This window comes from Lepisosteus platostomus, chromosome 8, assembly GCF_059453375.1.
Source record: "Lepisosteus platostomus isolate fLepPlt1 chromosome 8, fLepPlt1.hap1, whole genome shotgun sequence".
Taxonomy (NCBI): Eukaryota; Metazoa; Chordata; class Actinopteri; order Semionotiformes; family Lepisosteidae; genus Lepisosteus; species Lepisosteus platostomus.
In genome coordinates this window covers 3,520,613-3,534,631 of record NC_142618.1, presented here as the reverse complement: position 1 = coordinate 3,534,631, position 14,019 = coordinate 3,520,613, and the positions used below count along the sequence as shown (strand labels likewise).

At 39.2% G+C, this 14,019-nt stretch overlaps 1 protein-coding gene across 4 annotated transcripts in view; it reads right to left on the bottom strand.

The window, feature by feature from the left end:
• The window catches only part of piezo2b (piezo-type mechanosensitive ion channel component 2b), a 199,198-nt gene that overhangs the window by 21,685 nt on the left and 163,494 nt on the right, over positions 1–14,019 (bottom strand). For 3 of the 4 annotated variants that reach the window (XM_088642072.1, XM_088642069.1, XM_088642070.1), the window contains 9 exons: positions 13,218–13,461; positions 12,413–12,509; positions 11,667–11,826; positions 11,198–11,287; positions 10,093–10,211; positions 7,812–7,883; positions 5,737–5,837; positions 3,776–3,874; positions 762–882 (listed from right to left, as the gene is read on the bottom strand). In XM_088642072.1, coding sequence (XP_088498198.1) covers positions 762–882; positions 3,776–3,874; positions 5,737–5,837; positions 7,812–7,883; positions 10,093–10,211; positions 11,198–11,287; positions 11,667–11,826; positions 12,413–12,509; positions 13,218–13,461 — 1,103 coding nt within the window. The remainder of the gene's footprint in view (positions 1–761; positions 883–3,775; positions 3,875–5,736; positions 5,838–7,811; positions 7,884–10,092; positions 10,212–11,197; positions 11,288–11,666; positions 11,827–12,412; positions 12,510–13,217; positions 13,462–14,019) is intronic. The other variant, XM_088642071.1, reaches the window with a different exon arrangement.

Sequence of the window (14,019 nt, the reverse complement as noted above, 5' to 3'; positions counted from 1 at the left end):
GGGACGCCAGCCCATCACAGGGCACACAGACACAGACATGACCACACTCTCACATCAGGGTCAGTTCTCCTAAGAAGCCAATTAATCCGCAGTCTTTGGACTGTGGGTGGAAACCCATGCAACCATGGGGAGAGCATGCAGACTACATGCTTATTTGAACCCAGGGCCCCAGTGTGACCCTTGCTTAAACTCCTCCTCCCTCCGATGCCAAACGGACCTGTTGTGAAGAATGTACAGTGACACAATGCATTGAGCGAATTGTCTGCTATGACATGCATGTCCCCTGTTGCAGTTTACAGGACGCACAGGAGAGCCAAGCAGTGCCTGCCTCAGTGGACAAACCTCCTTTTTTGGAGGTATTATTGTGCACTTACTTGATCCAGGACCTACTACCCCTTTTCCACACATTGTGATATTCTAGGAACCTGCATCTTTTCTCATGACATCTCTTTAGTACCACTTGGTACAAATGAGACAAGGTTGTAGCAACGTGGAAGCCTTAATAATAAATAACTCTTAAAATGTTTGATGTTTGAGGTGAAACTGCTGTAAGAGAAACTGATGATCTCTGGTTGTGGAGAAGTAACAGACTGAAACTAGAAAGGAAACAGTGCACATACTCTACTGTAAATAGGAACATTGCACAGAGAGCGTGCACTGCCCTACATAAGAAGAAATGTCAGTCAGACAACTGACTGCCTCTATCAAAAATAAATTAAACTATAAAATGTTCTATGAAATTCACAGCTTTTTTTACCAACCTTCCTTGTCGCCTCGTCTCCATTTGCCTTTACTAGTGTACCTCTTCCAAAACTTCCGTTTGTCTTTATCTCGTTCCTTCAGGGCTGTTTTGGAATCTGTAATCCAGGCGTGGTACACAAACTGAAAGACAGTAACACATCTTAATCCGCAACTTGAGCTGCCCCAGAGTCACACAATCAAAAACAGACATACAATGGCATGCAAACCAGGAATGTACCCAACAAAGCATAACACAATCCCAATAAAGACAATGAACACACTCATCTAATGACACTAAGGGCCAGGACTCAGATGTCATTTGCACCATGCAGAAGCTTGTATATAAATAAGGAAATACTTCAAACTGGAAAAATACTTCAGAAAAATGTGCTGTAATTACTGCATATTGCAAATAGAGTAAGTATTGTGATGCAATAATATCACTTCTGTACGGTCCAGCTTTTCTTTGCATGCTATAAACAGATATGTCTTTACATCTGAAAAGCAAGTGCAAATACACCATCCACAGCTGTGAAGAAAATAAGAATTATTAAGCAACATGTCTAATCATTAATGCTGGACCAGTGACTCATGATACTTTCCTGAAGGTGTAAGAAAATCATGACGAAGCTGGTTAAAAACCATAAAAGTGCAGGTTACATGAAATCATGTTAGAAACTGAAGACCAACTGAAGGCTCTCAGTTTGAGTGACTGGGTAAAAGACAATGCCAACGATGCTGCCCTTTTTGTTCAGATGGGATATTCTGTTCCACAGATGGTGATGAGCAGTTCAGGAAGATGCATGCACAGGAGACGCACAGAGAAGGATCTCCATTTACCCTTTACACTGCCAAAGTAAGCCATGTGCTCTATGACCTGACACCTGGTATTATTTACATACCATTGGCCTTGATTTCCTTTTCCCAGTTAGAGCCTGACATTCGACTCATTGGGAAAACTTCTTGGGAAAAAATGTAATTGCTTTTTTAAAATCGTGTAGTGTAGACATCTTTCTAAAATGTGAAAGTGTATATACAGTATGCTGCTTCACATCTGTTAGTAATGTTATAGTCGAGAACTAAACTAAAATCTTCAACTTTGTGACTACTGATTCTCTCTCATTCTTTACACTTGTTGTTCTTTCTGTGTACTTATAAAATCCTTTGGATAGCTAATTGACAAGAATCCAGAATCTGGTATGTTTCAAGTTAAAAAAAAAACGTTTCAACCTTAAAGTTTCAAACTCGACAAGCTAATTAAATTTTGCTTTCAGAAAATTCAAAACAGAGACTGATCTGTAAAGCTGGTTGCAAATGAGGAAGCTTAACACTGTGGAGTCACAACATCTCAGGGAGATTAGCACTTTTCAAACTGGGCCAGATGAGATCTTGTACCATGCATCGACATTTTCAGGCATCTGGTTCACAGATGGACTTCTGAGCCTGGTGAGAGGTCCAGTATAGCAGAGGCACACTGAAGTTTCATACAATAAAAGTAGCTATTATTGACCTGAAGATCTATTCCTTCCACTTCATGAAAGAAGCCAGGGCATCAGTTTCAACAACACGGCTACAGTAGGTTGCTTGGTCCAGACTAACTTGTAGTGTAAAGACCCACGTTTTCCATCTTAAATTCCCTTTCCATTCGTTTCAAGTTCCTTCTTTTTGATTCATATTTCGCAGCTGATCCTGAAGAAGTGCATAGTTTTTACTTTGTCAGCACCTTCGAGGAGCCTGAATACCTCAATCATGACCCCCTTTCTTAGTCCTCTTATCTGTTCAAGACTAAAAAAATAAATTATTTCAGCCTGTCAGGGTAACTTATTCCTTTAGGTATTTAGATATACCCAGCAGCTGGAGGTTTTTGATTCAGTTAGCCATCCAGAGGAGCTCTTCCGTTTTAGTTGGATTGGCACAAAAGTCTTCTGTGTCTGAAGCACTCTGTGGCTCTGTCCCATGAGCAGATACAAACACACTGGAAGTACACTGGAAGTTTGCAAATCAAATTTTCAAAGTGTGTGGCACTTTCTTTGGAGAACATAAAAAAGGATTTCAATAGAGGGAGGCCATTCCACCAGTCTAATTCATTTTGTGTCACTGTGGTAAAATATTTTATAAACAACCTAGTATGAATGGCTGAGTATGAAATTACTGTTTTTTAAATGTTAGACATACTTATCTGTAGCAAAAGTTAAAGATTATATATATTAAAGATTCCATCAATAAGTTCTGGAAAAATAACAAGACTCCAAACAGAACAAAGACTGAGTATTTTGCAACAGGGAAAACATTCTGTATTTAACGTCTTTGGAAATAAAAAATATGTATAACTTACAGTAAATGAACAAGTATGAGAAAAAGTTATTTTAATATGGTGCTTTGAAAAAATAAAAAAACTTTAGTTTAGCATAATCTGCAGTCAGTAGGTCACACACGTGGAATATATTCAGCAGTATAAAGGATAAATGTACGGGCCAACAAAACTATTAAATACAGAACATGCAAAAGCATGCAAATATAGCTTAGCAGGAAAATAGGACCTTTTGAATCTTTTAGTTGGAATACCTGACTTTTTAATCCACAAGAAATCGTAATGTCAACAACGGCCATGTCAAGGATGCCAACGTTTTGTATTACAGTACAAGTGCACTTTTGCTTGGTTGAGTTTATTTGCTCACTTCTTAAACTGTTGCTAGAAGAGGTATCAAATATTTCTTGCATCACAGTTTAAAACACATACAGTACATGTACTGTACTGCAATATAAGCTTTTCAGACACAAGGGCATCAACGTAACAAAGAGAGGGGGAAACGTGTCAAATACTGCATTTTCATTTCAAGCTCTGACATTAGTTTGTATTATTTTCAGGTAATTAGCGTAAGTCAATGGAAGATATTTTTCCATTAGTATTCTGTTGGAAGTATTCTGTTCTGTTGGAAGAAATGAAAATGCAGCACATCAATCCCCTTTGACATGTTAGGGGGTGGGAGCACTTCACACAGAGACAGTGAAAAAACAGACTCCAGGGAAATACCTTTGCTGCCCTGATTACATACTGAAGAATAGTTTTGGGCAGCTTAATGATAGACTTTGGCAAGGCCAAAATAGCAGAGGCAAACTTTCCAATTGCTCTCTATAAAGAGGGACAAAGTAAGGAGAGTTAGTAGAACACAGCAGGTTAGTTCAAAGGCACTGCCAAACATAACAGAATGGTCTTTGTCAAACGGAATAACTTTAAAACGTAGATGATGTTAAGATTTTAAGATCATAATTGGTTAGTACAGCGGTTCTCAACCTTTTGTCACCCACGGAGCACCTTAAATACTCCTTTACCGCCTGTGGGCCACACAACAGCAGAAAGTATTGGTTCAGCTCTAGACGGGACAGAAAGGCGAGATCGAGTCGATGGGGGTTTTATTTTGTTTTAGTGGTAACATTTTTGCCCTCGGCAGTAGTCCCTAAGGGCAGTGATTTGCAATATGTGCCGTCTCATCCAGCTGCAATGAAAACAAGCCACTCGCTCGACCCTATTTATCAAGTGATTTTCTGCTTTCGCCGGAAAGTAGTAGAAAAAGGTCCAAGTCATTTACTTTCTCAATAACCGTTATCCTCACGATATCTTTCGCTGCAGGAGGCACCAAATCATCACCAATTTTATGGATTTTACTTATTTTTGTTTTTATTTTTCATTGTGTGATCCAGCTTAGGAAATATTTTTACCTCTACGAAGTTTCTCTATTTTTTTTTAATCACCATGATTATCAAAGTCATGTGTTTTGTTTCTCAATGGCGACGCGAATTTGCAAGTTTTAAGTTTTGGGTTGCCAAAACATAGTAGCAAGAAACACATTGGGATTTACAGTAACTTCACTTAAGCCCTAATGTTATATATTCGTCGTCATACTTCCTGACTATCTGCCTTTTCTTCCCCGTCTTTGTTCTTTCAGAACTACTAGTAGGTTTTTTCATTTCAACATCGCCGACTTGTTCAGTAAAATCCACTTGAAAATCGGCATAGTTTTTTTCGGTTCTAAGATCAGGTTTAAAACCACTTATCCATATTGATCAATATCGGAGTTAAGTTTAAATGACAATTTCAAACTGGTTCTTACACACTGCGCTTATTATGAGACCATAAAAATTACTCCACAGTTAAACAACTAGACATTCAGTTGCGTCGCGTAACTAGATTCAGTGACAATGATCGAGACGGGTGGGAGTAGTAGGCACCTTATTTGCTAATTTGCCAACAACGTGGCATTTAGACGAAATTTCCTGAAAATAAGTCATCCACAGACTGCAGCTAAATTATCAGTTTATTATAAGCTATTTTAAGTGAATATTTTTTGCGTACAACGTAGCCCGAATTTACATATATCCTTTTTTTTTCATTACATCACTAATATTTATATCCCCGCGGACCACAGGTTGAGAAACACTGGATTAGTACAGTATGTTGAGTCTCACACGCGTCTGCTAACACAGCAGCATCATTAGCTGATAGCAGCATTTTGTGGAATTTACAGTATATTGCTATGTGTATGTAAAAGCTTCAACCTAAAATATAAAAGAATGAATTGTGTCATAGAAATAGACTGCACACCTCTTAAATGTAAGCAATGTTCAAAGAATATATATTATATGGTGTGTAGATTATTATTTAAAGATTAACCTGTCTAGGATTTATCTTGGAACTGTCTATTTCCAAGCTCAATTAATAAAATGGCAATTGTAGCAGATAAATAGAAAGGTTTTAACATTTTTTTTAATCCCACATACAGTATAAAACAATTATCGCATTCTTACAAAATCAAGTTTGGTGGGTGTATTTAAGGAATCTTTGTTAATGCAGGTGAAAACTGTCAAGTACTGTAAATGAAGAGCTGTAAAGATTTGGCAACTAAACACAAGACATTTGAGACACGCACCCAACGCGTCGCTCTTGAGCGCTCCCTGCAGGAGGGGGTGTGAATCTACACGGGCCGCGGAACCCACCTGGAAAGCTGACTTCTTGTGTGGCTCCTCTTCTTTTTTGTCTTCCTCTTCCTCCTCTTCACTGTCTGTCTCAAATAAGTAATAGTCCCCGCTGCGCACCACTGAGTGACACAAGGTTGAACAGTGAAAACGAAGGCAGTGCTGTTGTGCACACAGCATTAGGCAAGCTCAGACCACAGGGATTATTTCATTTAGAATTGCACTGTAAAGAAGCAAACACCTTCATCCAGTGAGGTTTTCCAGCTGTGACAAGGCACCGAAAGGGTCGATACAAGGCGACGCACTTCAAGTTCAGTAGTAAATATTGGGTATATAGGATGATAATTAATCAAGGGCTTTTATTAATTCTCTTAATGTAGCATGCATAACGTCTGACATTTTCTTATCTAAAAACAAAACTGCCGAAGTAGGAGTGACGATCAGTTATGGCCAATCTCCACTAGGTTATACACTGTCTGATAGATATTTTGTTTCTGTTCCACCTTCCTTCTCTTTTTTTATGCCTCAGGCCGTGAAAGGCGTTAGCCAAAACGATTCTCAACTACGCTTTCATTTCATTCTCCATTTTTCGACATCAAGGGAAAGGAAAGTGCGTAAGCAAGATCACAGTCACGTTTCAGAAAACAATCCTTGAAAGCAAAGCAAGATGGAGACAGGTAAAAATGCAAGGAAGTTGTAAAAGCCAGGGTTGAAAACAGAAAGATGAAGTATTGTTTCAAAGCAGAGATTGTTGTAATGGGTAATTTAGGAAGTGAGACAAGTTTGGCATAACAGATGATAGTGGTAGACAGGTCAATACAACTTGTTTGGTTAGTGTTAGTGTTTTTTTTCCCTCGTTGTTCACGGTCTCTGAATCTCTAAGCCAGTGTTCTGTCCACACTACAGAGACAGACCAAGCCTTTCATTAAATCACATTGCATTTCAGGTTTTAATGATCACACCGTATAATAGCCTTATATCCTTGAACAGAAGAAGACAGTGGGATGTTGAAGTGTAACAGAGGACCATAAAAAGAAGAAAATTAAGTAAAAACCAAAGAAATCACAATGGGAATGTTAGAAATCCTTAATGCACATCTTAAAATGATGGTCTATGTTCTAAGACAACTGGAATATAGACAGAAGCCTAAGAGGAACTGGCTGGCACTCCATTCAGGTTATAGAAGGATGTACAGCAGACCAGTGGTGCAGAAAAAGCTTTTCATAACCAACTGAATTATTTGTTTTGGATGCATTTAGGCTGCAATTCAAACGGATTAACTTAAACATCTAGGAAGCACGTAGTTTAAGTTGAGGGATTTGAATGTGCATAAAAATGTTCAGTAGGATCTAATCAGTATGATATGGACAATATACTGAACATGAAACATGAAACATTCACCCTGTTCCACTTAGGTTTCTGCTATTGCGACATGTCCTTGACTAAATCAGAGACATATTCCACTTCCACTTTTCCTCCTCCTTGAGATTTTTTCACATGTACAGTAGCATCTTTGGTTTGTGTCTCTGTCTTTTCAGACTAACTATATTCATCGTAAAAAAAAATCAGGAAAGGAGTCTGTCTCTGTTTAACCAAGTATAATGGAATCTACCACATACAGTAAGAGTGATTCTTTACTGCTGGCTCTACAGTTTTCATAAAACGGTTTGGCATTTTTTACAGGCTTTTGTAATTAATAACATTTTGCTTTGATTTGTAATTGAGATCAAAAAACAAAATGTCGGATACCGGCATTATAACTTTTTTCTTTTCCCTGGCCAGTATCCTTTGCAAAGCCATCCTATTTAAGGTTACCTTTTTTATTAGATTTTGATCAATTATTTCTCGAAGCAAAGCCCAGCAGCCAGTGCGTCACTGTGTGTTTTCAATGAGCACGGGGAAGCTGCGTTGTGTTTGGCTCAATTCCTTAAATAGGCATTGAAAACAAATAATGCCTGTCTGGTTCCTGGGGTTCTGTAGAACCAGGGCCATGAGGACACACACATGAGCAGCGCAGTAAGAGAATCCTCAGGGTTCTAGTCAAGGATATAAGGTTTCACTTCAAGAGAGCCAACAGAGGACTGGAGCAAACCTACTGGAAGCGTGATCAACCCAAGGGCGCCACCACTGCCTTTTTAAGCCCTTGGCCTTTTCCTTGTCTGCTTCTCCTAAAATAAAATTTTAACACATTAATGTAAAGGAAAACCAAAAAGCTCTTTACAGTAGTAAAGCAGATAATAAAATAAAAGACAGCTTAACGGACACAACACAACAGCTTAACAGCTTCTTCCTGCGGGCTGTCAGGTTCCTCTACGCCCTGGAATCTTCTTGCACCCAATCCAGTTCCAGAAACAGGGTTTAAATCCCCCCAGTGTGTTGTTTATATTGTACTATGTATTTGCCTTGTAATTTGCAGTATCTGCACTTTGCACTATGTGTATCCTGTCTACAATGTCAGTGCCCTGTCTGTCCTGCCTGTATTTGCACCGTGGACGAGGAGGAATGATATTTCGTTCCACTGTACACTTGTATATGGCTGGAATGACAAATAAACGTGAACTTGAACTTGAACAAGCTCTCAGGCAGGTATTCAAAGATCCACATGGTACTGGACGTATGGCGTGTTGACTAGTGTGTGTCGAGCAGATCGTGGCCGTTCACGCACAGCGCCGCTCTCTAGACGTTGGTGAGACGGGGTCTCGAGCAGAGGGAGAATTCTGCACTGCATTGCCTCCTGTGACAAGGCCTCGCGCTCCTAGACGCGTCACATCCTCCCCCTCCCGCGGGGCCAGGGTTCGGGGTGTGCCTCCCTGGGCACTTTCACTCCGAGACGTGCGAAAAGAGGGGTAAACGCCAACTGAATGATGTCCGTCGACATGATGCGCTTTAAACTACTCCAATACTAAACCACGTGATTGATGGCGCGAGTTGAGCAACTGTCACTTCCAATACTTCTAGTTTCTAGAACAGCCACCAGATAGAGTCCGATTATTGATCTGGAGCACCCAGAGTCGATCGTATGCATGTTGTTCCAGCTCGTTTTTCGTTAGTCACTAGTGTTTCCCTCCTTCAAAGGCCCTAAAAATATCATAGGCCCTAGGCGCTGTGCCTGCAGGGCCTCATGGGAAATCCACTGCCCCCCCCCACACCCCTCTGCTGCCCAGCCGACTCCAGTGGACCGATGTGGCGGGTGCAGAGTGTTCACTGACACTCCCTAGACAGAGGCGGACTCTGTCTAAAGACGGGCTCTCTGGCCTGGGAAGACTTCTTCACCATCTAGGTTCCAAGGGGGAGTCATCACCTTCTGTAACACACATTTATTTGCCCACTGGGCACTGTTGCACCAGCTTATAATGAGATCTCTCAGACATCTGTCTGAGAACTCCAGCTGATGTCCATTTTCGTCCGAGCGATTGATGGATTGACTTGGAGATAATTGGATTCTTGTTGTGGATTAAGTATTGATGCTGCTGGAGAATCCCAGGGAAAATCGTCTTGACACCTCTAGTTATTTATTTGTGTTGGTCCAACTATGGTCAAGCAGACAGAACCCTACACAAAATGCACCACTAACGTTTTACAGACTGTGAAACTGACACTGTGTTCTGGTCCAAGGACTTTGTTAAAGAGGAGCTGTTTTTATGTGAATAAGATCAACCTTCACTTCAGGTGATTCTACGACGTTCTATGTCCTACCCTGGAGGCCTCTATTTCAATTGAACTCAAGACGGTTCTTCAGATATAAAAGCAAGAATCTGAATTTAGAGAAGATTTAGGCTCGTAAACATTCTGCAATTTTCACATTAAACTACAATTTACAAACTAATGTAAGCATATAACAAATTATCGTAATGTTATTGACAATACAATGTTGTTTACAATTTGCAGAGTAATCACATTTTACAGATTTACAAGAAATTTAATGGTAGCAGTAGATTTCTGTAAAAGTACAGAGCCCATGTTTTGGAACATTGGGAATTAATCGGAAGATTAATCTGTAATGCCTTCACCCTAAGAGTTACTAGTACTGCATGTTTCAGCTGACAAAGCGTACAAAAGCCTGGTATAAAATATAACATTAAATCTGGCTAACGGTGAAATGTCTTGGGGTCGCAAGACTTGAAGGAAGTTCTAAAAACCAAAACCCATGTGGAGCAGAAGGCTACCCGAACCATTTCAAACAAGAGGTCAAATGCAGCCTAAGGGATTTCTCGGTTCTTGATTGAAACGTACCAGTAAATGAACATTCCTGCTTTTCCAAAAGGGAAGGCCAGTAAGGAAGCAAGTTAGTCCCCTACTGAGTGAATACGGCCTAATGTTTACACTTCTAGACACCCTCAATGCCAAGCAATCAGCTCTGAGCTACAAAGGACGTACCATCATCTTCCTCCTCTTCTTTCATCATGTTCTGTCCCTCCCCAGACTGCTGTGCCAGACTCAGCATCCTCTCCTTACCCTTCTTAAACTTCTGCTGACGGGTTTTAATGCGATCCATTCTGGTATTAGTAACAAAGAGAAAGGTATGTGGAAATATGCTCATTCTGTTACCACCCTTCCCATGTTCCATGCTTTGACATGACGAGGTGTTTTTATCACTACCAGTATGACAAAACTGAAAACATGCAGTTCATCTTGTTCCAGCAATCAAAAATGTGCACTGTTTAAAGGGGAACTGCTACGCTATTTTTATATTGCAGGGTTTGAAAGAATGGGCGCAGATGAGTGCATTTCAAACCACATTGAAAGTAAAATGCACTTCCTAAAACCTCCCATTTATGGTACATCACAGACGCAGCGCTATGTTCTGTGATTCAGAACGAGGCAACAAAACTCCCAAAATTCAGAACGAGGCAACAAAACTCACAGACAAAAGTCTGTGAGTAACATAAGGCGTTGCAGCCTTATGTTACTCACAGACTTGTGAATACTCACAAGTACTAGTGAGCAGGAAGGGCCGCATCACTTTGCAAGTTGTGGGTCTTGCCCAAGGCAAGACCAGCGGTTCACAACAAAATTTAGACTATACAGTACTTTCACAATGTTCACGATTTATGCTTAATTCAGAATTTGCCAAATTTTGCTATCCTGTCACATACAGTAATTTATTTTGTTACTGAGATTTAATAACCGGTCTGAGAAATTGGGAGTGCAGTTCCCAGTTGAGCAGAAAATTTAACATCCTATGTCCTATTTTAATGTTTGCCTTCCAGCATAATCTCGTTTGGGTAGTTTTCATTAAAACTGAAATTTTTCCAGTGTTTATGTTTTTACAGGCTCTTAAACTTCAGTGTTCTTGAAAACAGCAGAATTGTAGCACTGAAAAACTGAGAAAAAGCATATTAAAAACTAGGAACAAGGAAGGGTTTAGTCCATCCTGAAAAGAAAAGACAACATTTCAGCTGTGCTGCCTTCTTGTGTAGCCACCTATGTATATTAAAAACTAGTTACATTTCTTCATTTTCAGAATCTGGTTTGGCCTTACTGTCTCTTGAGTTGGTCCATAGATTTTTTCTCCTCTTCAATCCTTGCTTTGACAGCTTTTATAATTGTGGCTTGAAAAAGTTCTGCCCCTCTGTAAGAGATAACAGTTTGTTATAAAAAACACAAAATAATTCATTCTTGGTCAAATAATGCTGCAAACAAGTTTATAATTTCTATTGGACTTTTAAAAACTATATAAGCATATTACACATTGAATGTGAACTATAAATGAATATTATTAATGAATAATTTGGGAATTCAATTATGCATTTTCTTAGTTTTTTTTCTTCTTTTCAGTATTATTTGCATTGACCTTGTTGAATGGGAATACAGCTTTAGTATTTATCAACAGTTCAGGTGAGGACATTGATTCTTTACAATCACAATTCATCCATTTCATTTTGCTCTTTGTCAGTAATCATTAAAGACAAAAACATGTACTTGGATTAGATAAAAAAAATCTGAAGTACCTTGAGGCTAAGATCTGGGAAGACCTTATGTCTGCAACTACGTGTAAGAAGTAGTAACTCATGAAGACCCTTCTCTGAAGCAACAGAAAGGCAAAGCATATGCTGTCCCAAATGATCCCTGCTTCATCGCTGGGTAAAGCACATTTTCCACTTGAATCAGCTGTGAAAAAAAGAAATAGTTAACCTAGAGGTAAATTAGAGGGCACCTTTGAAAACCTTCTAATGGACGTGAATCACAATTTTCTTCTGATTGCAAAGTTATTAATTAAAGTCCACCAATATTTAAAAACTTTAAACAGAACTACTGTATATTCTTTTCAGGAAACAATGATCGCATGCTGTCTCAACAGAGGTTCGGTTTAACAAACCCGTTTGTCTGTGATCATTTCCAAATGTTACGAATAAGAGGCACCACTTGGCCCATCCAAATGTCACTGTGATGAGGCTGGCTTGCTGTCAGACAGATTGCTGAAATTTCTGAGTCCTTCCTCTAAGGCATAGTGTCATCACAGCCTCATCACAATCATGAAGACACGGAGCAAAATACATTCAAACAGATACTTGTGTTACAGTCCTAAAGCTGTCCTTACAAATATGAGAGTTTAAACAAGTAGGGCAGAGCGTACAAGACAAATGCTTTACTTTAGATACTAATCTACTGTAAGAGACAGCATACAATAGATGCCACTACAGTTCATTCAAACATATGAGCACTATATGACAATAATCAACTGAAATTTACTTACGACGTGAATAGTCTTTTATTGTGCAGGCCAGACTGAATAACTGGATTAACCAGCAATTGTTTTCAACCAAGGCATTGATGTACCCGCAGGCCACTATCTGAGAAATAAGCAGAGACAAAACTTCACCAGATTGAAAATAAAATCATCATTGACTAAACACGATTTTAATATTTTATGACACAGAAAGAGCACAAAAATGATTAAATGACTTAATGGTTAAAAATAATCAATTCCCCTGTAATTGGATGATGTACTGTCGAGGTGAAATTCCACAGAGAAAATTTATCTGTTGAGCCTTTGTTAGGTTTGAGCGCTCATTAGCTGAAACATTGCAGTTTTAATTTCTTTCTACTTTTCAGCATGGAATTGGCCTGCTCTTTTTCAGCCTGCACGCTGAAGCTGCACTCCGCTCAAAACTAATTAGACGATTTGCATGCTGCCTTTTCTTCACTGCTATATTTTATTTTATTTAGACTAAATAAATGTTATTTAGTTGTGTTGTATCAGTTCAAGGAAAGGACTGTTTTGGTGTACATTCACAGTAAACATCAATGTCAAATTCAATATATAATATATACTGTATATATTACATTTGCTGAAAGTTCAAGATAACGGTACTGTTTACTGTATTTTTAAAAGCGGTGCCTCTCAATCTTAAGAAATATACTTTATAATTCTGAATACTCCTGATTTCAAGAATGAAACTCTTGTCTCGATTAACAGACTCCATGCCATCGCATACTTTCAATTGCACTGAGCAGTGCTCTCCAGAGAGTGCTTCTGGCCGTTGTGCTCGGGTACTTACAGACAACACATTCTTCATGGTTATCACAAACACGTTGTAGGCAATGAGGAAGTCCCAGTAGTGGAGGATGCTCTTAATTGGCTTCAGCAAGAGATCGCCACCAAAGAGCAGGAAATAGAAGCAGGCGACCAGGTAGCCCATGCAAAATATGCTGATTCGAGTTGTGCCGGTGATGAAGATGATGGTGAGCACAAACCAGAAGAGATAGCTGAACATTATCACCTTCAGCATGTCCAGGTAAGACCTAGAAATCAAGAAACCCCAAGGCAAGGTCAGCTCCTCTGATAGAGACGGTGCTGTCAGCCATATGTTTAACTACTGTCAAACATTTAACAGCAGTTGTCCTTCAGGGAAATACAATACTGTATATATGATTGTATATATGTTTTTTTATGGTGGCTTATATCACTCAGAAATTGAATCCTTGGCTCAAGGCTTTCAAGAAGAAAGATCCATCAGGAATAAAGAGGGATCATTTACAGTTAGAGCGCACTAAGGACTTTAATCTTTAAGCTTCATCTTTAAGCTCTGTCTTACTGAAAGAATATAATCTATTATTTTTATTGGCTTTTAAAAAAATAGGAGATACCGCATCGGTAGAGTACATTGTTAGAATGGTTTGATGAAATGGAAATGTCTAGGCTTGGCCTTGTGTTGATGGGGTGAAATTGATGGGTGTCACTGCTGTTTAAGCTCACTCGTGTCAGTAGAGCCTCTCTCAATATTTAAAAGCTATTTATTGAATTATCTGAAATAAAATAGTGCACCAGCTGGAAGATATGAGTGTACAATGGATGAGATG